The sequence below is a fragment of the Pleurodeles waltl genome, chromosome 12 (genome assembly GCF_031143425.1).
Source record: "Pleurodeles waltl isolate 20211129_DDA chromosome 12, aPleWal1.hap1.20221129, whole genome shotgun sequence".
Classification (NCBI taxonomy): domain Eukaryota; kingdom Metazoa; phylum Chordata; class Amphibia; order Caudata; family Salamandridae; genus Pleurodeles; species Pleurodeles waltl.
In genome coordinates this window covers 57,179,020-57,204,402 of record NC_090451.1, presented here as the reverse complement: position 1 = coordinate 57,204,402, position 25,383 = coordinate 57,179,020, and the positions used below count along the sequence as shown (strand labels likewise).

The following is a 25,383-nucleotide window of genomic DNA, read 5'->3' as shown; positions in this document are numbered from 1 at the left end:
GCCTGTTGAATTCTGGTTTGAATGCTGAGGTGCGTAGCCATGCGTGTCTCCGTATGGTGACCGCTGTATTTACAGTTCTTGCAGCTGTGTCTGCTGCATCCATTGCCAATCGTATCTGGTTATTAGAGATACTTTAGCCCTCTTCCACCACTTGTTGTGCACGCTTTTGGAGCTCTTTGGGTAGATGTTCTATGAAGTGTTGCATTTCGTCCCAATGAGCTCTATCATATCTCGATAGTAAGGCCTGTGACTTGGCAATGCGCCATTGATTGGCTGCTTGTGCTGCAACTCTTTTCCCTGCTGCATCGAACTTGCGACTTTCCTTGTCGGGTGGTGGTGCATCTCTAGAGGTGTGTGAATTCGCCCTTTTTGCGAGCTGCACCTACCACTGAGCCAGGTGTCAATTGCTGCGTGATGTACACAGGGTCTGTTGGGGGAGGCTTGTACTTTTTCTCCACCCTAGGAGTGATGGCCCTGCCTTTCACAGGCTATTGAAATACTTGCTTTGCGTGTTTCAACATTCCTGGTAACATGGGAAGACTTTGGTACTGACTCTGTGTGGACGACAGAGTATTAAACAAAAAGTCATCTTCAATCGGTTCAGCGTGCAGGGTGACAAGGTGAAAAGCAGCTGCTCTGGACACCACCTGTGTGTAAGCAGTACTGTCTTCAGGTGGTGATGGTCTTGCTGGATAACAGTTGGGACTGTTGTCTGATACAGGCGCATCATAAAGATCCCATGCATCAGGGTCATCTTGGCTCATCCCTGTGTGTGTTGGAGACTGCATCATCGGTGGGGTAGCCATTGGTGATGGTTGTGGTGAGCGATGTGGTGATGGTGGCGGAGTTACTTGTTTTGCCACCTTTGCCTGTGGTTGTTTGTCTTTATCTTGGAAAGCAAGTTTCCTTTTCATTCTGATAGGAGGGAGAGTTCTTATTTTTCCTGTCTCCTTTTGAATGTGGAGCCTTATCTGTGTGTAATCCCTGCTTCTAGCTCTTGTCCGAATTTGTGTCCTTGCATTTGTGAGGACAGGCCTTGTTCCTCCGTGTAGGAACTTGGTTTCGGCTCCGAAGCCGGATGTTTCGGTATCGAAACCTTTTCAACCGTCTTTTTCGGCTCCGAAGACACTTTTTTGGCTTTCGGTGTTCCGATATCTCGGTGCCAACTCATCTCTGTGCCGGTATCTCGGTGTCGAGATTGCTCTGACCCGGTGTCTCGGTACCGAGTTTGTTCTGTGCCAGTATCTCGAACGGAGTCGGATGACTTCGACACGTGTGCCCTTTTTCGGTGCCGATGGACGGTCACCTAATTTTCGGGTTAAGCCATGGCCTGCCGGTGGTGGCGTCCCCTGTGCTTTCATGGTTTTTTCCGTGGGTTTTGGGCAGGGCTGTCTTACTCAGTTTTCAGCGTCTGTTCTGTTTCGGCCTCGTCCGAGTCAGAGTCAGCAATGGAGAAGGTTTCTTCTTCCTCCAAGACGTGGTGTCCTGACGGCGCCGACGCCATTTGAAGTCTTCTTGCTCTCCGGTCCCTCAATGTTTTCCTCGACCGAAACGCTCGACAGGCCTTGCAGGTATCCTCTTTGTGTTCGGGAGACAAACACAAATTACAGACCAAATGCTGATCTGTGTAAGGATACTTGTTGTGGCATTCGGGGCATAAGCGGAATGGGGTCCGTTCCATTAGCCTTGAAGACGCACGTGGTCGGGCCGCCCAGGCCCCGCCGGGGAATCGAAACCCCGAAGGGTCACCGGAGCTGTTCAAACTTCGGTGTCGATCTGCGTTAACTAACCCGATACCCAACGCAAACAATACCGTCGAATTTTCCGAGATTTAACTAATTTTCCGAACCGAAACACGGAGCGAAGAGGAACACGTCCGAACCCAATGGCGGAAAGAAAACAATCTAAGATGGAGTTGACGCCCATGCGCAATGGAGCCGAAAGGGGAGGAGTCCCTCGATCTCGTGACTCGAAAAGACTTCTTCGAAGAAAAACAACTTGTAACACTCCGAGCCCAACACTAGATGGCGGGATATGCACAGCATGTGTATCTGCAGCTACACATGCCATCGAACATATATATATATATATATATATATATATATATATATATATATATATATATATATATTTTTTTTTTGTAGGGAGCTGGTTCTTAATATAGTATACTATAAAGAGGTAAACTGTGCCAAGGTATCACTAGCAATCCTAAGGTGTTTTCTATGGGGATAGTGTGGCCAAAAAGCCTTCGGCTCATCAGAGAGGAGTGCTAGACATCTGCTGCATGCACAGTCAAATGATACACATGACTCCATAAGGAGATCCACACCCAGTTTATAAAAAAAATAATACTTATCTTTATATAATTTTAGGCACCAAAATCACCACGATCCGGTTAGTACATTTTGAATTAGAAATTCTTACAGGTTTAAAAAGTCAATAGTGAAATTTCTTAAGCTGTAATTTTAACCTATGGAGGAAAAGCATTGACTACATACATGTACTTCACAGCGACTTACAGGACCAATATTCTAGACTTTAGTATGGGTCACTGTCCTAGGCAGCACCAACTGGTCACCTCAAGCAGCACTGGGGGACAGGGTGCAGGGATGTTCTTCTCCTGGAGCTAGGGCAGCCAGGTACAGAAGTGTCCTTAGACTGAGAGTTTCTGTTATCGGAAGCAGTTGCAAGACATGGAACATGCACAAAAAGACCGCAGGCTGGGCCTAGCGGTCCAGTCCGGCTGAACCAACAAGTGGGCGCAGGTCTCATGAAGCTCAGGGATGTGGGGACAACTTTGGTACTCTTCTTCTTGGGCCGAGGTGGGCAGGTGCAAAGGTGCCCTGAGGCATCTGGTCCTTGTCTCCGGATCACTCGTGGGAGAGGGGGGCCTGTGAGGGAAGCCAGATTCACAAACCAAAGGTAGTGGGTTCTTTGAAGCTTCATGCCTTGGATGCTAATTTGCAGGTCATGTGGTTGGACGGGGAGTGAGTGGTAACACCCTTCCAGGGTAGGCTTTGTTCCTGACAGCCCAAGAGCTTGGGCTCTCACCCCTGGGGGTCAGAAACTAGTTTGTGTTGTCAGGCTGGTTGAAGTAAGTTGGTCCGCACACTAGTAGTTGGGTAGGTTTTCAGGGGGCATCTTTAAGGTGTCCTCTGGGTGCATGTATTAAAATAATCACTGGAATCAATGAGGGTTTATTAATAAGAGATGTCTGATACCAAACATACCTGGTTTCAGTGAATACATCATGTAAGCTGAGGAACTCATTTTGACCACTGTCAAGCACATGTATTTAAAATGGCTTTTCGGGTCACCTATTATGTCTAAGAATTGACAGACATAGCAGGGGCATATCTGCTCTTGCAGATACGTTGACATGTAATATAATGCAACCTGCCTTAAGGCAATAAGGCCTGGGTGACTTACACATTACATGCCGTGTCAGTGGGCATGGCACAAGCTGTGTGCCATGTCGTGCTTTCACTTTCGGGTGCACCAAGACACGCAGCCTGCAAAGGCAGTCTGCATGAGCTAGACGAGGGGTCCCTTAGGGTGGCACAATACATGCTGCAACCCTTAGGGACACTCTTTGGTACCCATGACCTAGGTGCCAGGGGCACCATATACTAGGGACTAAAATGTTGAAGTGCTTTGGGGTCCCTGTGTGTGGGTGGGATTTCTCAGTGCTTAGGACTACTGATGAGGATCCCCTGAAAGAATAACTTCTTATACAAGTGGTTAATTTTATGCGAGATGGAGTTTTAATGGTATTGCCTTTTGTAATGTGTGCGCATGAAAGGCAACTCAAGGGAATCTAGTAGAAAAAGTGGGATTTTACATGAAACTACAGAAGTGCGGTTTATAATACACATTGTATAAAGTGAAAGAATCTTCTTAATTTCTTAAGTAGGATTGACGGTTGGAGGGGAATGAAAATGTCACTTACCCAGTGTACATCTGTTCGTGGCATCAGTCGCAGTAGATTCGCATGTTCTGCAATAGCTCGCCATCTGGTGTTGGGCCGGAGTGTTACAAGTTGTTTTTCTTCGAAGAAGTCTTTCGAGTCACGGGACCGAGTGACTCCTCCTTTTGTCTCCATTGCGCATGGGCGTCGACTCCATCCTCGATTGTTTTTCCCCGCAGAGGGTGAGGTAGGAGTTGAATTGTAGTAATAGTGCCCATGCAATGGAGTGACTAAGTATGCACTTATTTAAGGTTGAGATGATACATATATAAATAATTGAAGGTAACTTCCAAACTGCTACAGGCTCCCGGGGAGGCGGGTGGGCACATGCGAATCTACTGCGACTGATGCCACGAACAGATGTACACTGGGTAAGTGACATTTTCAGTTCGATGGCATCTGTCGCTGTAGATACGCATGTTCTGCAATAGACTAGTAAGCAGTTATTTCCCCAAAAGCGGTGGATCAGCCTGTAGGAGTGGAAGTAGTCTGAAATAATGTCCTTAATACAGCTTGACCTACTGTGGCTTGTTGTGCGGATAGCACGTCTACACAGTAGTGCTTGGTGAATGTGTGAGGCGTAGACCATGTGGCTGCCTTACATATTTCTTGCATTGGGATGTTTCCTAGAAAGGCCATGGTAGCACCTTTCTTTCTGGTTGAGTGTGCCCTTGGTGTAATGGGCAGCTGTCGTTTAGCTTTAAGGTAGCAGATTTGGATGCATTTAACTATCCATCTGGCTATACCTTGTTTTGAAATTGGGTTTCCTGCATGAGGTTTTTGAAATGCAATAAAGAGTTGTTTAGTCTTTCTGATGTTCTTTGTTCTGTCAATGTAATACATTAATGCTCTTTTGACATCTAATGTATGTAGTGCCCTTTCAGCTACGGTATCTGGCTGTGGAAAGAACACCGGAAGTTCCACTGTTTGATTTAGATGGAACGGTGAAATAACCTTTGGCAAAAATTTAGGATTGGTCCTTAGGACGACTTTATTTTTGTGTAGTTGTATAAAAGGTTCCTGTATAGTAAACGCCTGAATTTCGCTTACTCTTCTCAGGGAAGTAATGGCGATGAGAAATGCCACCTTCCAGGTTAGGAACTGTATGTCGCAGGAGTGCATGGGTTCAAAAGGTGGACCCATAAGTCTAGTTAGGACAACATTTAGGTTCCATGAAGGAACAGGTAGTGTTCTTGGTGGTATAATTCTCCTAAGGCCCTCCATGAATGCTTTAATGACTGGTATTTTATATAGGGAAGTTGAATAGGTAGTCTGCAGGTATGCAGATATTGCTGCAAGGTGAATCTTAATGGAAGAGAAAGCTAGGTTAGATTTTTGTAAGTGAAGCAAGTAACCCACTACATGTTCTGGAGTTGTGTGTAATGGTTGTATTTGATTAATATGGCAGTAGCAAACAAACCTCTTCCATTTACTTGCATAGCAGTGCCTGGTGGATGGCCTTCTTGCTTGTTTTATGACTTCCATACATTCTTGGGTAAGTTGTAAGTGCCCGAATTCTAGGATTTCAGGAGCCAGATTGCTAGATTCAGCGATGCTGGATCTGGGTGTCTGATCTTTTGGTTGTGCTGTGTCAACAGATCTGGCCTGTTGGGCAATTTGATGCAGGGTACCACTGATAGGTCTAGCAGCGTTGTGTACCAGGGTTGCCTTGCCCAAGTTGGTGCTATCAATATGAGTTTGAGTTTGCTTTGACTGAGTTTGTTTACCAGGTAAGGAAGGAGAGGGAGAGGAGGAAAAGCGTAAGCAAATATCCCTGACCAGTTCATCCATAGGGCATTGCCTTGGGATTGTTTGTGTGGGTATCTGGATGCGAAGTTTTGGCATTTTGCGTTCTCCCTTGTCGCAAACAAGTCTATCTGAGGTGTTCCCCAGAGTTTGAAATAAGTGTTCAGTATTTGGGGGTGAATTTCCCATTCGTGGACCTGTTGGTGATCTCGAGAGAGATTGTCTGCGAGTTGATTTTGTATCCCTGGTATAAACTGTGCAATTAGGCGAATTTGGTTGTGAATTGCCCAATGCCAAATTTTTTGTGCTAACATGCTTAACTGCGTGGAGTGCGTCCCTCCCTGCTTGTTTAGATAATACATTGTTGTTATGTTGTCTGTTTTGACGAGAATGTATTTGTGAACTATTATTGGTTGGAAAGCTTTTAGTGCTTGAAAAACTGCAAGAAGTTCTAGGTGATTGATATGCAGTTTTGTTTGATGTACGTTCCATTGTCCTTGTATGCTGTGTTGATCGAGGTGTGCTCCCCACCCTGTCATGGAAGCATCTGTTGTTATTACGTATTGTGGCACTGGGTCTTGGAAAGGCCGCCCCTTGTTTAAATTTATGTTGTTCCACCACAGAAGCGAGAGGTAAGTTTGGCGGTCTTATTAACACCAGATCTAGAAGGTGACCCTGTGCTTGAGACCACTGTGATGCTAGGCATTGTTGTAAGGGCCTCATGTGCAGTCTTGCGTTTGGGACAATGGCTATGCATGATGACATCATGCCTAGGAGTTGTAATACCATCTTTGCTTGTATGTTTTGTGTTGGATACATGCGTTGTATGATGGTGTTGAAATTTAGAATTCTTTGTGGACTTGGAGTGGCTACTCCTTTTGATGTGTCTATTATGGCTCCCAGGTATTGTTGTACCTTGCGTGGCCGAATTTTGGATTTTGTGAAATTGACGGTGAACCCTAGTTTGAAGAGGGTTTGTATGATATGATTTGTGTGATTTGAGCACTCTATTAACGAATGGGCCTTGATTAGCCAGTCGTCTAGATATGGGAACACATGTATTTGCTGCCTTCTGATGTGTGCAGCGACTACCGCTAGACATTTGGTAAAGACTCTTGGTGCGGTTGTTAATCCGAAAGGCAGTACCTTGAATTGGTAATGTATTCCTTTGAATACAAACCTTAGGTATTTCCTGTGCGATGTGTGAATTGGTATATGGAAATAAGCATCCTTGAGGTCTAAAGTTGCCATGTAGTCGTGCAGCTTTAGCAATGGCAATACTTCTTGTAGTGTGACCATGTGGAAGTGGTCTGATTTGATGAAAGTGTTGACTACTCTGAGGTCTAGGATTGGTCTCAGTGTTTTGTCCTTCTTTGGTATCAGAAAGTACAGTGAGTAAACTCCTGTGTTTATTTGTGTGTTTGGCACTAATTCGATTGCATTCTTTTGCAATAGTGCCTGCACTTCTATCTCTAGGAGATTGGAATGGTGTGTTGTTAAATTTTGTGCTTTTGGTGGTATGTTTGGAGGGAACTGTAGAAATTCTATGCAGTAACCATGTTGGATAATTGCTAGAACCCAAGTGTCTGTAGTGATTTTCTCCCATGCTCTGTAATAATGACCTATTCGTCCCCCCACTGGTGTTGTGTGGAGGGGGTGAGTGACATGTGAGTCACTGTTTAGTAGTAGGGGTTTTGGGGCTTTGGAATCTTCCTCTATTTCTAGGGAATTGCCCTCCTCTATATTGTCCCCGAAAACCTCCTCTATACTGTCCTTGGTAACTGGACGGTGTGGCTTGTGAGGTGCTGGCTTGTGTGCTTTGACCCCGAAACCCCCCTCGAAAGGGCGTTTTACGGAATGAGCTGTAATTCCCTCTGCTCTGCGGGGAGTAGAGTGCGCCCATGGCTTTAGCAGTGTCCGTATCTTTTTTGAGTTTCTCAATCGCTGTGTCCACTTCTGGACCGAACAGTTCTTTTTCATTAAAAGGCATATTGAGAACTGCTTGTTGAATCTCTGGTTTAAATCCAGACGTTCGGAGCCATGCATGCCTTCTGATAGTTACAGATGTATTAATTGTCCGTGCAGCTGTATCTGCAGCGTCCATGGAGGAGCGGATCTGGTTGTTGGAGATGGCCTGTCCCTCCTCAACCACTTGTTTTGCCCTATTTTGGAAGTCTTTGGGCAGATGTTCAATGAGATGTTGCATCTCGTCCCAGTGGGCTCTGTCATAGCGCGCAAGTAGTGCCTGGGAGTTCGCGATGCGCCACTGGTTTGCAGCTTGTGCTGCGACTCTTTTACCAGCTGCATCAAACTTGCGGCTTTCTTTATCTGGGGGTGGTGCATCTCCAGATGTGTGAGAGTTGGCCCTTTTCCTAGCTGCTCCTACAACAACAGAGTCTGGTGGCAGCTGTGTTGTGATGAAAGCCGGGTCTGTAGGAGGCGGCTTATACTTTTTTTCCACCCTTGGTGTGATTGCCCTACTTTTGACCGGGTCCTTAAATATGTCTTTTGCGTGCCGGAGCATACCAGGGAGCATAGGCAGGCTTTGGTAGGAGCTGTGGGTGGAGGAGAGTGTGTTGAACAAGAAATCATCCTCGACCTGTTCTGAGTGGAGGCTTACGTTGTGAAATTGTGCTGCTCTAGCCACCACCTGAGAGTACGCGGTGCTGTCTTCTGGTGGAGATGGTTTTGTAGGGTATGCCTCTGGGCTGTTATCTGACACTGGGGCGTCGTATAGGTCCCATGCGTCCTGGTCTTGGTCACCCTGGCTCATGGTGGTGTGAGCTGGGGAGTGTGATGGCGTTTGTGCTGGTGAAACGTTAATCACGTGCGGAGGAGAGGGTGGTGGTGTAACTCTTTTCACCACTTTTGGTTGTGGTGCTTGTTCCGTCTGGAACTCCAACCTTCTCTTTCTCCTAATGGGGGGAAGGGTGCTTATTTTTCCTGTCCCCTGCTGAATGAAGATACGCTTTTGCGTATGGTCCGCATCAGTTGCTTGTAGCTCTTCCTCAAACCTATGCTTCTGCATTTGGGAGGTTAGCGAGTGCTCTTCTGTATAAGAGCCTGAAGCTGGGTCGCTTGCAGTTTGTTTCGGCGTCGAAACTTTGTCTGCGTGTTTTTTCGGCTCCGAGGTGACTTTTTTCCTTTTCGGGGCCGAAACCTCTCGGCGTCGATCTGTTTCGGTGCCGCTGTCTCGGCGTCGAGCCGTGTCCACACCGGCATCTCGGTGTCGAGGCTTGTCTCCAGCACTTTCTCGGTCCCGAGAAGGCTGCGTGCCGGTGTCTCGACCGGAGTCGGACGATCTCGGCACTGTTTGGGCCTTTTTCGGTGCCGACGGTCGGTCACCGATTTTATGGGTTGAGCCATGGCCTGGTGGCAGTGGCGTCCCCTGGGCCTTGTAAATGTTTCTTTGTGTGGTTTTCGACGTCTTACTCACGGTTTGTGTATCGTCGAATCCTTCGGAGTCTGAGTCTTGGATCGAGAAGGTACCTTCCTCTTCCTGTTCCTCGAACTCCCGTCGGGCTGTCGGTGCGGACGCCATTTGAAGTCTTCTGGCTCGACGGTCTCGGAGTGTTTTTCGGGACCGGAACGCACGACAGGCCTCGCAGGTGTCTTCGCTGTGCTCAGGTGACAGGCACAGGTTGCAGACCAAGTGTTGGTCTGTGTAGGGGTATTTATTGTGGCATTTGGGGCAGAAACGGAACGGGGTCCGTTCCATCGGCGTTCTTCAGCACGCGGTCGGGCCGACCAGGCCCCGACGGAGGATCGAAAAATTACCCCGAAGGGCACCGGAGCTCTTCGATCTTCGATGCGGTGTTGAATGTAAGTATGCCGATCCCGAACGCAACAATACCGACGAAAATCTTCCGAAATTAACTATTTTTTCTGTTCCGAAACTCGGAGCGACAGGAACACGTCCGAACCCGATGGCGGAAAAAAAACAATCGAGGATGGAGTCGACGCCCATGCGCAATGGAGACAAAAGGAGGAGTCACTCGGTCCCGTGACTCGAAAGACTTCTTCGAAGAAAAACAACTTGTAACACTCCGGCCCAACACCAGATGGCGAGCTATTGCAGAACATGCGTATCTACAGCGACAGATGCCATCGAACCTATTTTTATTGACTGATACTATAAAAATATAAACCTACAAAATACAAATATAGAGTAAAATGCTAATAAGATTATCACCTAATTTCCACACAACCCGTCTATAATTGAACCTACATTTTAGTATTGCATGATCTACTGAGAATTTGTTTCACCAGATATCAACACTAAGACATGCTGAAAATCATGAGGTTACTTAGACTAATAACACTGTAGCCCTCTCTACTCAATATGTGGGACACCATCCAAAACAAATGGAAAGGTAGGTAGGGTGTGGTGGTGGGGGGCCAAGAACCATTTTCAGTTCTGCCTTGATAGGGGCACTGGCTTGCTGCAGGAAACTGCATCTAATGTCACTGGAGCCTCATAGCACCCAGCTTGGAGCACCGTCAGTTCCACATCCATTTATTCTGTACCCATAGATAACTCAACAACATATCAATCATGGCAGTGCACCAACTATACTGGATCTTTTTAAATAGTGGCCTATGACCATCCTTCACAAGAGTGAGTTTGATGGAATAGGTGAGGAATCTGCAGGTGGTAGAATGCCTCCCTACTGGCATAGTAGAGCTATGACAAATTTACTGATCCAGTCTGGAGCCCTGGGTTAACAGGTGAGGAATCTACAGGTAGAAGTATCCACGAGAAATGGTTCTTTTCATATTAATTTCTTTTCAGTCTGAATACTAAGTGATGTTCATGCAGAACACAGACGGTTGTTGGGGAAGTAGCACCCATGCCTATACATACATGGGAACACTACAAGGATAAGCAGGCATCTACATGATCAGCTAGATTATCTTCCTTAGAGGTGCCCAACAGACAGCATTCAGTCTCAAATGAAGTCTATTGCATAAAGCCTACAAATAATATGGATTATTTTCTGCTGAAAAAGAATGATACATCTGAAAAGCATGTGAAAGCAATTTGAACCTGACATGACTGAACTCACATGGATGAGCTCAAGGAATTAGCACTTGGAGAAGAGCACTTCAAAGCTCATTCATTTATGCTGTGCTTCTTGGAGTAATTAAAATTTATTTTTCTGTAGCTGAGGTCAAGCAAGTTTATGTCTTTATTGATCAACAACCCTAGATCGTTTTAAGTAGAACTGAATGGTCGAACCAACAAGGCTATCCTCCCCATATGATTAAAAATTGAGGAAATATTGAAAAAATAAAAAAAATTGGTTAAAAAAAAACACTGAAAAAAATACATTAAAATAGCATGAAATGATAGCAGAAAAGGAAGCAGATATTTGGCGTACCAGCCTTTGCACATAAGAGGACTCCTTTTCAGGCATAGGTAAATTTGGCAAGAGCAAAATGTCACTTAGTGAAAAGAGCAAATAGTTGAAAAGGGCTGAAACGAAAGCCCCTATGTGAATAAGTATGTACAGATTTTTTTTTTTTTTTTAATTAGGGATGCATGTAGGAAGTTGGCTCTGTATGTGCTATTTCAAAGTAAGGAATAGCATGCACAGAGTCCAAGGGTTCCCCTTAGAGGTAAAATAGTGGTAAAAATAGATAATACTAATGCTCTATTTTGTGGTAGTGTGGTCGAGCAGTAGGCTTATCCAAGGAGTAGTGTTAAGCATTTGTTGTACATACACATAGACAATAAATGAGGTACACACACTCAGAGACAAATCCAGCCAATAGGTTTTGTATAGAAAAATATCTTTTCTTAGTTTATTTTAAGAACCACAGGTTCAAATTTAACATGTAATATCTTGTTTGAAAGGTATTGCAGGTAAGTACATTAGGAACTTTGAATCATTTCAATTGCATGTATACTTTTCAAGTTATTCACAAATAGCTACTTTAAAAGTGGACACTTAGTGCAATTTTCACAGTTCCTGGGGAGGTAAGTTTTGGTTAGTTTTACCAGGTAAGTAAGACACTTACAGGGTTCAGTTCTTGGTCCAAGGTAGCCCACCGTTGGGGGTTCAGAGCAACCCCAAAGTCACCACACCAGCAGCTCAGGGCCGGTCAGGTGCAGAGTTCAAAGTGGTGCCCAAAACGCATAGGTTAGAATGGAGAGAAGGGGGTGCCCCGGTTACGGTCTGCTTGCAGGTAAGTACCCGTGTCTTCGGAGGGCAGACCAGGGGGGTTTTGTAGGGCACCGGGGGGGGGGGGACACAAGCCCACACAGAAATTTCACCCTCAGCAGCGCGGGGGCGGCCGGGTGCAGTGTAGAAACAAGCGTCGGGTTCGCAATGTTAGTCTATGAGAGATCAAGGGATCTCTTCAGCGCTGCAGGCAGGCAAGGGGGGGGTTCCTCGGGGAAACCTCCACTTGGGCAAGGGAGAGGGACTCCTGGGGGTCACTCCTACAGTGAAAGTCCGGTCCTTCAGGTCCTGGGGGCTGCGGGTGCAGGGTCTTTTCCAGGCGTCGGGACTTAGGTTTCAGAGAGTCGCGGTCAGGGGAAGCCTCGGGATTCCCTCTGCAGGCGGCGCTGTGGGGGCTCAGGGGGGACAGGTTTTGGTACTCACAGTCGTAGAGTAGTCCGGGGGTCCTCCCTGAGGTGTTGGTTCTCCACCAGCCGAGTCGGGGTCGCCGGGTGCAGTGTTGCAAGTCTCACGCTTCTTGCGGGGAGATTGCAGGGTCTTTAAAGCTGCTCCTTGAAACAAAGTTGCAGTCTTTTTGGAGCAGGTCCGCTGTCCTCGGGAGTTTCTTGTCTTTTTCGAAGCAGGGCAGTCCTCAGAGGATTCAGAGGTCGCTGGTCCCTTGGAAGGCGTCGCTGGAGCAGAGTTCTTTGGAAGGCAGGAGACAGGCCGGTGAGTTTCTGGAGCCAAGGCAGTTGTCGTCTTCTGGTCTTCCTCTGCAGGGGTTTCAGCTAGGCAGTCCTTCTTCTTGTAGTTTGCAGGAATCTAATTTTCTAGGGTTCAGGGTAGCCCTTAAATACTAAATTTAAGGGCGTGTTTAGGTCTGGGGGGTTAGTAGCCAATGGCTACTAGCCCTGAGGGTGGGTACACCCTCTTTGTGCCTCCCCCCAAGGGGAGGGGGTCACAATCCTAACCCTATTGGGGGAATCCTCCATCTGCAAGATGGAGGATTTCTAAAAGTCAGAGTCACCTCAGCTCAGGACACCTTAGGGGCTGTCCTGACTGGTCAGTGACTCCTCCTTGTTGCTTTCTTTGTTCCCTCCAGCCTTGCCGCCAAAAGTGGGGGCCGTGGCCGGAGGGGGCGGGCAACTCCACTAAGCTGGAGTGCCCTGCTGGGCTGTGACAAAGGGGTGAGCCTTTGAGGCTCACCGCCAGGTGTCACAGCTCCTGCCTGGGGGAGGTGTTAGCATCTCCACCCAGTGCAGGCTTTGTTACTGGCCTCAGAGTGACAAAGGCACTCTCCCCATGGGGCCAGCAACATGTCTCTGGTGTGGCAGGCTGCTGGAACTAGTCAGCCTACACAGACAGTCGGTTAAGTTTCAGGGGGCACCTCTAAGGTGCCCTCTGGGGTGTATTTTGCAATAAAATGTACACTGGCATCAGTGTGCATTTATTGTGCTGAGAAGTTTGATACCAAACTTCCCAGTTTTCAGTGTAGCCATTATGGTGCTGTGGAGTTCGTGTTTGACAGACTCCCAGACCATATACTCTTATGGCTACCCTGCACTTACAATGTCTAAGGTTTTGTTTAGACACTGTAGGGGTACCATGCTCATGCACTGGTACCCTCACCTATGGTATAGTGCACCCTGCCTTAGGGCTGTAAGGCCTGCTAGAGGGGTGTCTTACCTATACTGCATAGGCAGTGAGAGGCTGGCATGGCACCCTGAGGGGAGTGCCATGTCGACTTACTCGTTTTGTCCTCACTAGCACACACAAGCTGGCAAGCAGTGTGTCTGTGCTGAGTGAGAGGTCTCCAGGGTGGCATAAGACATGCTGCAGCCCTTAGAGACCTTCCTTGGCATCAGGGCCCTTGGTACTAGAAGTACCAGTTACAAGGGACTTATCTGGATGCCAGGGTCTGCCAATTGTGGATACAAAAGTACAGGTTAGGGAAAGAACACTGGTGCTGGGGCCTGGTTAGCAGGCCTCAGCACACTTTCAATTGTAAACATAGCATCAGCAAAGGCAAAAAGTCAGGGGGTAACCATGCCAAGGAGGCATTTCCTTACAATGCACTATACGAAAATGTAAACCATTTTGAGCCTTGATAAAGAGAGCTTCTTTGAAAAACGTTGGCTGTAGGAACATACGTAAGGCATTTCAAGAAAGATGTATTGCATTAAGTAATTTTTGCTAACTTTTTTTTCAATACAGGGATAATTTTCAACTTTTCATAGTCATTTAGGATGAAAAACAGATGCCACGAAATTTAAGTACAGCCACAAAAAATTATTTCTAACAAAGTGGAATGTCTACAAAAAAAAAAAAAAAAACAAGACAAAGGGGTTACCTGTGACAATTCTGGTTGAGAAAGACCAGGTTGGCTCATTTGAGATGGCTGACTCATTGAAATATAGCCCTGAGTCAATGGACCCTGTGAAAATGGCTGGGACACAACATCTTGACTAGCCTGGCTGTTCGGCATGTTTGACTGGTTCATTCCTTGAATACCCATGCCACGATTTTTTTGCCGTCCACCTCGACCAGTTTTTCCTTTGGGCACACCACGACCTAATTAAGGAAAGAGAAACTCAGTATTAATGCAATCTTAAAACGCACAGAATGATTGGGCCTTTAAAAAAAAAAAAAAAGTTCAAGAGTGCAAATGGTTATATTTTTGCCAAACTGCTGGAAATCTACGTGCATCTTAGTTACCTCAAACTAATTACACCATGCCTGTACCTCCTCTGCAGTCCTTTCCCCTCAAACGGTGTTTAATCTGAACACTGCGGTAGCATGGGGGTTCCACAGGCACTCATTTTTGGGGTTCAGCACATTTCTTTCCTCATCAGATTTTGACTAAGAGCAAGTGAGGTAAAACCACAAGGAGGAAGAGAGACAGAAACCAGTGACAAAGGGAGAAAGCAGCAACCTGCAAGTATGACAAAAGGGTAGTGAAGGTATGATGGTGGAAAAATTAGGCATGAAGTTGAATAAAGACTATTCAACCATTAAAAGTGCTGGCCGTGGGCTCCTGAGGGGAAAAAAAATATGGTTTCTGAGTAAAGATTTGGGTGTTGGAACTTATTGTTTTACAAATGAAGCAAGGCTCTAAAGTTCCTTCCATCAATAACCTGGGAAAGTGAATGAGCAAACAACGGATATTAGAGGAACGAAGGAGCTTATCTACTCCAAACACTGAGGACAACATAAGGAATTTTCACATTCATTATAGGCTGACCTTTTCAACTCACCACACTAATACCTTTCTCTAGTCTCTTCAACCAAATCCCCTTAACAAGAAACATGTTAGATGTATGAAGCTGGCTCTCTATAAAGTATACAAAAATGAGGTATACTGTGCAGAGTGTCCAGGTATCCCTTCTAAGTGAACAGGGGCTTACTAATTCTTGCGGTACCAGTAAAGGAGGGGAAAGAAACAGAAAGAGGACTACTGGTGTGGAGCTGGCCTCTGTTGGAGTCCCTCGACATGTAGGTAAGTTTTTGAGGCGGACGTGCTTGGACTGAACACAAATAAGCCTTGGTGCTTGCAACAGGCTCCTGTACCCCAGGCAGTGGTAGAGGGAGCCTCTGGGGTGATAGTGTCTCGAAGACTGGGTGAGTTGACGGGGTTGACCTTCTGGGCACACTATGACCTCCTGGCTTGCTGCTGCATCTGTGGATTCGGGGGTCAACAGTTCACTGAACCGGGCTGTGCGGTCGGGGCCTGCAGGATGCAGGGAAGAAAATAAGTTACTTACCTGTAACTGTAGTTCTCCAGTATTGGTATCTTTCATAGATTCACATGCTTGAATCATTCCCCGTCGTCGAAGTGGGAGTCCCACGGTACATAGAAAGCAATAAATAGAGAAAAAAACCTTTTTTTTTTTCATTGAAGTCAATAGGAAAAAACATCTTCAATTGTAGAACTATCAGCCTCTTTAGAAAGAGCCCAAACTTCAGCCAATCAGGCGCGACCACCCTCTTAGAACCCTCAGCACAGAGGCTCAGTCTGTCAGATTTCTCCGCACTAGTGTACACAGGAAAAAATTCCAGAAGGTGAGCCTCTCTGGGGAGGAGGGTGGGTCGCATGTGAATCTATGAAAGATACCAATACTGGAGAACTACAGTTACAGGTAAGTAACTTATTTTCTTCTCCAGTATTAGGGTATCTTTCATAGATTCACATGCTTGAATCAGAATAGTCAGCAGTAAATGGATAAATTATTATTTTCTTGTAGTACCAACAGAATGCATAAATATATTGCATGTTGACTGAATGTATATAAGCGATTAAATCTGCAAATTAAGAGCTAACCATTCCTAAGTACATGTAGTATTCATCCATTATATACAAATCTATATATAAACATTTATACATATACATATATATATTCCATGTAGCAAAGAAAAATATGAGTACCTCTAACTGCATATAAGAAGGATATACTCTAAATTACATATGAAATGAGACACAGAGGACGGAGGGTAAGGCTTATAGGCTCACCTTATGTGAACAAATTGCGCAAAAACGCTTGTCCTACCGCAGCATCCACCTTGTCCGTAGCTTCCAGGCAGTAATGCTGGGTGAAAGTATGAGGACGTGTCCATGTCACTGCCTTGCAGATTTGGTCCAAAGGAATTCCAGCGAACAGAGCCGTGGAAGTGGAAACTGCTCTAGTGGAGTGCGCCCGGACCTTAGATGATAATGGCTTTCTCGCCAACTGGTGGGTCAACTGAATGGCAGCAGAAATCCAACGCGCTATAGTTTGTTTAGTAACTGCGCTACCACGATTGACCTTTCCAAAGCTGATAAACAACTGTTCAGATTTACGGAAAGCAGTTGTTCTATCTATATAGAACTTTAAACAGCGCTTAATGTCTAACGAATGCAGAGCTCGTTCAGCTGCCGTTTGAGGATTTGGAATTTTTTTCCGCAGAACTACTGGTTCGTTTAAGTGAAAAGATGATGGAACTTTAAGTATAAACCTTGGATTTGTTCTTAAAATGACCACCTCCGGCTTGAATTGAAGGAAAGGCGGAGAAATTGTAAATGCCTGGATATCACTGACTCTTCTTGCCGATGTCAAGGCAAAAAGAAGGGCCGTTTTAAAAGAAACAAACTTCAAATCCACTCTATGAATAGGCTCGAACGGATGTTTCATTAATTGGGAGAGCACAATGTTCAGATGCCATTGTGGTGCAGGACGGTGAATTGGTGGATATTTTCTGAACAAACCTTTAAGAAATTGTTTGATTATTCTGGCAGACCATAGTGAAGGTGACTGAGGGGTCCGCATGTAACGAGATATGGCAGCCAAATGCACTTTAATCAATGAATGCGAAAGACCGGATTTGGCCAAATGTAGTAAATATGGCAAAATCTGTTCAGGGGATGATGACAGAGGATGGATGCTGGAAGCAGCGCACCACAAACAAAACCTCTTCCACTTGAATTTGTATGTGCGATTTGTAGACTGGGCTCTGGCACAGGCAAGTATCTCTCTGCACTCCGGAGGAATATTCAAACCATCAAATTCATAGAATTCAGGAGCCAGGCTGATAAACGAAGAGATGTCGGGTTGGGATGACGAACCTGACCCTGGCTCATTGTTAGCAGATCCGGAATTGCCTTCAGCCGAATGTGAGGTTGTTCCGATAGCAATAGAAGTTCTGTGAACCAGAACTGGCGTGGCCATCTCGGAGCGATTAGAAGAATCCTGCATCGTTCCCTCTTCATCTTTAGCAGAAGTCTCGGGATGAGTGGAAGCGGGGGAAAAGCGTATGCATAAATCCCTGACCATCTGATCAAAAACGCATTCCCTCTCGAACCCCTCTGCGGATGCCAGCTTGCGAAGTGTCGGCATTTCTTGTTGTCCTTGGTCGCGAATAGATCTATGGTGGGCTTGCCCCAAAGGTGAAAGAGATTGTCGAGAACCGACTGATTGATTTCCCACTCGTGGCAGCTGGTTCGACTCCTGCTCAAGGCATCTGCCCAGATGTTGGTGATCCCTGGGAGATGTTCTGCTCGGATGGTGATTCCATGCTGAGTTACCCAATGCCACAGCTCCTGTGCCTCCAGGGATAATGCTCGAGATCTTGTGCCTCCTTGTTTGTTGATATAGTGCATGACCGTGGTGTTGTCTGTCCTTATCAACACTGAGGAGTCTTTGATGTTCATGAGGAAGGACTTGAGTGCCAAAAACACCGCTCTGAGCTCTAATACGTTTATGTGGAGAGTTGATTCTTGCATAGACCATTTTCCCCTCACGGAAAGATCCTGTAAATGAGCACCCCATCCCTCCAGGGATGCGTCCGTTGTTACTATGTGCATGGTCCTGTCCTTCAGAAATGACAGCCCGTCTGAGACTAGGGGAGTTTCTTTCCACCACGTGAAAGCCTGTTTCGCTGCAGGGGTGATTTGTACTAGCTCGTCGAAAGAGCCTTCTGTCTGTTTCCACTGGTTGTTGTTGAAGAGTCCTCATGTGGAGGCGACAGTTCCTTATCAATGGAATACATGACGATAGTATCCCTAGAAAAGACTTGTAAGTCCGTACTGAAACGGACCTTCTTCTGCTGAGCCGAGCTGCTAAGTTTCGAAGTCTCTGTCTTTTGTCCTGTGAAGGAAAGGCTTTTGCTTATAAAGTGTCCAAGATGGCTCCTAGAAACGTGATGTTCTGAGTGGGTTCTGTGTGAGACTTGGGGTAGTTGACCGACAAACCCAAAGCTCCGAAAAGGGAGAGACATGTTTCCGTATCTCTGGCAGCCTTCGACGCTGTACGTGCTTTTATTAGCCAGTCGTCCAGGTAAGGGAAGACCTGTACCCCTAATTGTCTGAGGTGGGCTGCCACTGGCGCCAAAACCTTGGTGAACACTCTTGGAGCCGACTTGAGGCCAAATGGAAGTACTCTGAACTGGTAGTGAATGCCTGCGACCCTGAACCGCAAGAATTTCCGATGATTGGGGTGAACTGGAATGTGAAAATATGCGTCCTGAAGATCTAGCGAGGTCATAAAATCCCCTCGATTGAGGAGGCTCAGAACGTCTTGAAGAGAGGTCATGCGAAAAGATTGCTTCTTGAGGTATTTGTTGAGCGATCGAAGATCGAGAATAGGTCTCCAATCTCCGTTCTTCTTCCGGATAAGGAAAAAACGGGAGTAAAAACCTATTCCCCTCTGATTTCTTGGTACGATCTCTATTGCTCCCTTGCTCATTAAGATAGCAATCTGTTCCATAAGCTCGTTGAGGTGGGCTGGCGGGGGGCCTCCTGGCGGTACTTGAGGAGGAGACTGGTTGAATTCTAGTGTATGCCCCCGCTTGATAATATCCAAAACCCATCTGTCTGTTGTTATTTTGGACCATTGATGCAGAAACCCGGAAATTGTGCCCCCTATACGAGTGTTGGTGCAGGGGCTGGGTGCAGGCATTTGATGAGGGTCACTGTTTTCTAGTCGTATCCTTGGGTCTGAAAGCAGATTTTCCTCTTGTTTGCTGTCTGAAGCGAGCCGATGTTTGCTGGCGAAAGGAATGCTGTTGTTGCTGGCCATAATTGAGCGATATTGGCCTTGGTAAGAGGAGTACGGTCTATATTGTTGAAAGCCTCCTCTGTGAGAAAAAGTACCTCTCCCTCTCGCTCCTCGAAAGAGTTGCCTCTTGTACTGAAGCGCCGCAAGTGATCTGGCTGTTTCAGTGTCTGACTTGATCGACTGCAATGCATCGTCGACATGTTTTCCAAATAAAAGTTCTCCATCATATGGCATGTCTAGAACTTTCAACTGAACTTCTGGCCTAAAAGAGGTAGCCTTTAGCCACCCTTGGCGTCTGAGAACCGCAGCACCGGCCAATTGTCTAAAACCTGTGGAAGAGACATCAATGGCAGAGTCTATGATTTCGGCCGAAATCTTTTCTCCTTCTTGAAGAATTCTGCGTGCTTCTGCTCTACTGGATTCAGGTATAATGTCAATGAATTGTGACATGTCAGACCACATCTGACGATCGTATCTCCCCAGTATTGCTAGAGAGTTGGCGGCTCTAAAAGTGGTGGCAGCCATGGTTGAAATTTTTTTTACCTATGGAGTCCAGACGCCATCCTTCCTTGTCTGGAGGTGCGGTCAGAGAAGCTGACGGATTCCTGGATCTTCTCTGTGCTGCTTGGGAGATAACCGAATCCGGTTTAGGGTGGCTGATTAGACATGCTGGGGAGTTGTCAGGTGCCTTATATTTCTTTTCTAGCCTGGGCAAGACTGCAGGAATGGAGGACGGAGTCTGCATGACCTTTAAGCCTTCTTCCCAGATGAAGTCGACAATGGGAATGGCCCTCACTGATTTTCTTGTGTCCTCTTTAAAGTCATAAAGAAAACAATCTGATTGTTTAGACGTAATCGGTAGCTGGAATCTCTTGGCAGCTCTCTCCATGACAGAATGGAAACCTCCAATGTCCTGCGGAGGAGAGTCCACCGGCGGTGGTGTAGATGGAGATGGAGTCTGAATCTGGTACTCATCCCATTCCGGTATTAAAGAGTCTGAATCTTGTATCTCCCCTTCTTCCCGTTCCTCTTCGGATGACGGTGAGCCAATGCTCTGAACAGAAGGAGGTACTGTGATAGGGTCTGGAAATGTGGAAGGTCTAGCCGGAGTGGACACTGGTGTCTGGTGAGGTTGCACCGGTGTGGAAGAACCAGGCGGTGGAAACCTTGCATAATAGTCCTGCATCATTTGCTGAAGGCTGTTAATTAATGATACCGGCATTTGTACTGTCTCTTCTGATTGCTCGAAATGTCCCTGATCCTGTTGGTGGGAAAATTGCTGAAGATCCTCCTCTTCATCCTCTTCTTGGCATTTTATACGTAGTTCGGACGGACTACGCGCTACCGGGAAAAATCCGTCATCCGAGTATCCATCGCCATCATCATCATCATCCGCAAAAAGATGCTGCGGAGGGACGGGTGTAACCTTGCTGGGCAATGTATGCGATGGTTGTAATATAGAGGACCTTACTTGTACAGGCAAAATCCTTTGTGGAAGGTAAGGTGATGTTCCAGGAAAATGACGCGTCGACGGAGCGGGCGTCGACGGAGCGGGCTTCGACGGAGCGGGCGTCGACGGAGCGGGCTTCGACGGAGCGGGCGTCGACGGAGCGGGCTTCGACGGAGCGGGCTTCGACGGGACCGTCGGTGTAGTTGGTGGTATCATCGTCGACGAAGTAGTCATCGACGAAGCCAATGTCACTGCGTCACCCGTCGACGGGGTTGACAACGACGGAGTTTTCACTATCCGGTGCGTCGACGGGATCTTCGTCGGCGAAAGCGACGGCGACCTCCTGAACCTCTTCGACGATGAATGTGTCGATGGTAAAGATTTTAACTTCTTACCCGTCGACGGCTTCTTAATGATCTTTAAGGTGTGCGACGACGACGGACCATACTTAAGGCTCACCGATGTTATCGTCGTAGACGACAGCGGAGATGAAGTCACTATCATCGGAGACGGAGGGGCTGTAAACGTAGCCGTCATCGTAGTCGTCGTCACCGGTAGAGCTGTCGTCGACGGAGCGCTCGTCGACGGTGTCGATTTTTTGGGACGTCGACGGAGGCAGAGAACTGGAAGGCTTTTTAAGCTTCTTTGAAGAAGAAGCAGGTGTTGATGGTTCTGAGTGAACCCTGCCACTTGCTACCTTAGATGTTGAAGGTAGATCCCCGGTGTCCTTAAAAGCATGCAGCTTCTTGGCTGACTTAGCGCTTGCAGGGGATAGGCTCTCCACAGACCTCTTTCTTTTCTTTGAGGTCACTGTGTCACGGTCTTCTTCGGAAAGAGCTTCTCTTGCCTTCTTTTTCTGGAGCCAAAGTAGGAGCCTGGCTTCTCTGTCCCTCAGAGTCTTATTAGGAAAGGTCCTGCAGATCTTACAGTCCTTGACCTTATGCTCTGGATGTAAGCAAGAGATACATTCCTTGTGAGGGTCCTCACAATGAAGTCTCAATTTGCCACAGGTCCCACATGGTCTAAAAAGGCCCTTTCTTGTAGACATGATGGAAAAAAAGTCTTGAAGAAAAACTGAATTGAAATTCTCTAAAGATTTCTCTTGAAGAGATGGAAAACTGAGCAGAGCTCAGGGAGACTCCCTTACACACGACGTGCGGTAGAAAATCTGACAGACTGAGCCTCTGTGCTGAGGGTTCTAAGAGGGTGGTCGCGCCTGATTGGCTGAAGTTTGGGCTCTTTCTAAAGAGGCTGATAGTTCTACAATTGAAGATGTTTTTTCCTATTGACTTCAATGAAAAAAAAAAAAAAAAAAAAAAAAAAAAAAAAGAGGTTTTTTTCTCTATTTATTGCTTTCTATGTACCGTGGGACTCCCACTTCGACGACGGGGAATGATTCAAGCATGTGAATCTATGAAAGATACCCTAATACTGGAGAAGTGGCTCCTCTACTGTACAGGAGACCCTGGCCAGTTGGTGAAGAACTGGTGGCCCTCAGAGGTTTTTGGAGGATGCACAGCTGCAGGACTAGTATGGCCTTTGTGATTGTCAGGACAGGAGCAGGTAGGCATGGTTTGGCACCAATGTCCACAATCAGTCCACAGTTGAATTCCTAGTTCCACCAAAAACAAGATAGTAGAACCCTTCCTTTGTGGAGTACATCAGGCACCCGACCTTAGAAGTGTGACTAGCTGGTGGTGCAACATGCCTACTTGCGTAGCTAGTTTACAGACTGTCCTGGTGCCAAATGAGCCTCAGAGCAGGGTGGGCCTCTCCAGGTCTGGAGGAAGCCTGTATCGCATAACAAAGGCAGCAGGGGCTTTGAAGGTCCCTGGTCTTGGTATGCATATTTACTAGCCATCCTGACGGAGGTAGTGATAACACCTTTCCCCGGAGCAGGCATTGTTTCTGACCTCTAAGAGCACAGGCTCTCGCCTCCAAGGGGTCAGGAACTTGTCTCTGGTGGCAGGCTGGTTGTTACCAGTCAGCCAGCACACTAAACTACTAGTAGGGTTTCAGGGGGCACCTCTAAGGGGTCCTCTGGGCACATGTCATAAATCAGATACTGGCATTAGTATGTATTTATTGAAACGAGGTGTTTGATACCAAAACCCATAGGTTTCAGTGAATCCATTACGTAGCTGCATAACTTGTAATGACCAGTGCTCAGTACATACCTTAAGAGGACTTCCCTGTTCACTTGCAATATCTAGAAACAGAACTATACATCACAAGGACATATCTGCTCGTGCAGATATGTCCTCACATAAATTATAATGAACCCTGCCTTAGGCCTTCAAGGCCTGCTGTAGGGGTGTCTTACATATATTATATGAAGTGATTTTGCCATGGCACAAAAGGAGTATGCCATGTCTTGTTTTTATTAATGGTTTGCACCATGACACGCAGTCCGCAGTGGCAGTCTGCATATAATTTATATGGTGGGGGGTCCCTTAGGGTGGCATGGTACATGTTACAGGCCTTAGGGACCCTCTTTAGTACCCATGCCTCAGGTACTAGGGCGTACCAATTATTGGGGGCTAACAGGGGTTCTAAAGTGTTTGCCAATTGGGTTGCAAATGGGTATTTCGTTTTTAGGGCAAAGAAAACCGGCACTGGAGCCTGGTTAGCAGGCTTCATGGCACAGTCAGTTGAAAACCAGCATCTACCAGTTCAAATGAGAGCAAATGTGGAGGGAACACCTCCAAAAAAGGCTAGTTTGCTACAATATGTATGTACAGCTACACATCACCATCATCAACTGGCTCGATAATGAAGGTGAATCATCCCAATCCTAAGTAATCAAAATGTTGCAAAACATTCCACTAGTTCACACATGTCCTGATGCATTTCAGACTGTCTTTGTGAGGGGAATTGACCCTACCCAAAGTGAGAAAGGTTCTTCATACTTTTAGTGTGGCGAAGTTGAATAAAAACCTCTTCCTTTTGCTAAACACTAAAACTGTCCTACTCCAATATACCCACAAGAATCAACCGCCTTACGTTTCTAGCACAACAAGAGCTTCTCATTTATGTACAACATGACTTAAAAAAAAATTGGCAAAGTCAATCGATTTCCCAAGACCTATTGTCTTTGCAAATGCTTGTTAAGTTAGTGAAATATGTTTCTAGTCAGTTTTTGTTACATTACCCAGCTGGATTAACTGGCTTCCTTATTCAAAAGAAAAGAAATTACACTAGTTAGATTTTACCAATTATTTGTCTGCAAATAAAGTTTTTCCGTTGTTAAAAGTGCACTTTTCCACTGAAATCTTTGATCCTATACCCAAGTATGTACATATATATTTTTGGCAACGTGTTTTGGGATCACATGGGCGGACAATATGGGGTTTAAGACTACTGAGAGGGGATCACCAAGGGACACTTACATACTCACACTTGGGTATCCTAAACTCCTCATTAAACCAGAAAAACTAGCACGCTCATTGCTTCATTCTCTCTTTTGGACCCTTGAAAGACAAACCAGTGGGCATTGAGAAGACAATGCGGAGACTTGTAAAACCTATTCAAAAGAACCAACTGCCTGTCCAACAAACTGTGGGTTGCAACTCTTCCTGATCAATTAAGTACAGTAATATGACCTCCACAGGAAACTTAACTACAATTGTAAAAAGTTTGGTTGATTATTTGTAATGCGTACATATTGACAGTGATCCATCTTCAATGTGCAAGCCTTGCTCACAGTTGCAGCTAATAAACGTGAAACAAAACTAGCTTCAACTGGAAAGAAAAGCAGGAGAAGTGCATTAACAAGTCAAGGTTTGGTGTGAGATTTAGCAAACCATTAAACTGGTGCCCATTCTTGGTTTAAAAGCGCGAGTACTAAATATATGACCCTGTGTACCTGCAGCTGGACCATTCGCCTGGCCAAAGTATCCCGGGGGTGGCATTGGTGGCATCACAAGATTGAACGGAATAGGAATGTTCATAGCAGCCACATGGCTTGGCCCAGAACTGATCATGCCAATCTGATCATGAGTTTGGAAGTACATATTTGATGGCCTTCCTGTGAGGGGGAAAAACACAACTGGTTAGATCACAAAGTAAATGTCAATGTCAAATGACCAACCAAGTGCAATATGAATATTCTCTCACAAAGACTGGCATCCCTAGACGCCAGAATGTGGCTGGTAAATAACTTATTCTACTGACCAGTGGATTGGTAGCAGTGTAAAGGTTATAGAGCAGGTGGAGAAACTGAGTAAAGTCATTTACGCGTTAATTTTAATTTATGAATGTTAGTCCAGTTCCTGTCAGAATAATACATGGTTAAATCACCATCACACCATTACTGAACTGGGCTAGGAGAATTAGAATTCATATATGGTTCTGTATTACAGGATTTAAACAGTATGGCCTAACGTCAAGTCTTTCAAGTGAGAGCATTTTGGTTTATAATGTATGCCAATATCTGGTTGATGAGTTAGCTATGTATGCTGCACAAGCTATGTTCAAGATTGACCATTCTTTAACAGGGAGCGTATGATGGGGCACATTTTGGGTAATGAG

The 25,383-nt window shown here is 46.1% G+C and overlaps 1 protein-coding gene across 1 annotated transcript in view; it reads right to left on the bottom strand.

Moving 5' to 3' along the window:
• UPF1 (UPF1 RNA helicase and ATPase) overlaps positions 1-25,383 on the bottom strand; it is a 493,404-nt gene that overhangs the window by 53,592 nt on the left and 414,429 nt on the right. Inside the window, exons 22-23 of the mRNA XM_069215891.1 lie at positions 24,719-24,880; positions 14,228-14,448 (exon numbers count right to left, since the gene is read on the bottom strand). Coding sequence (XP_069071992.1) covers positions 14,228-14,448; positions 24,719-24,880 — 383 coding nt within the window. The remainder of the gene's footprint in view (positions 1-14,227; positions 14,449-24,718; positions 24,881-25,383) is intronic.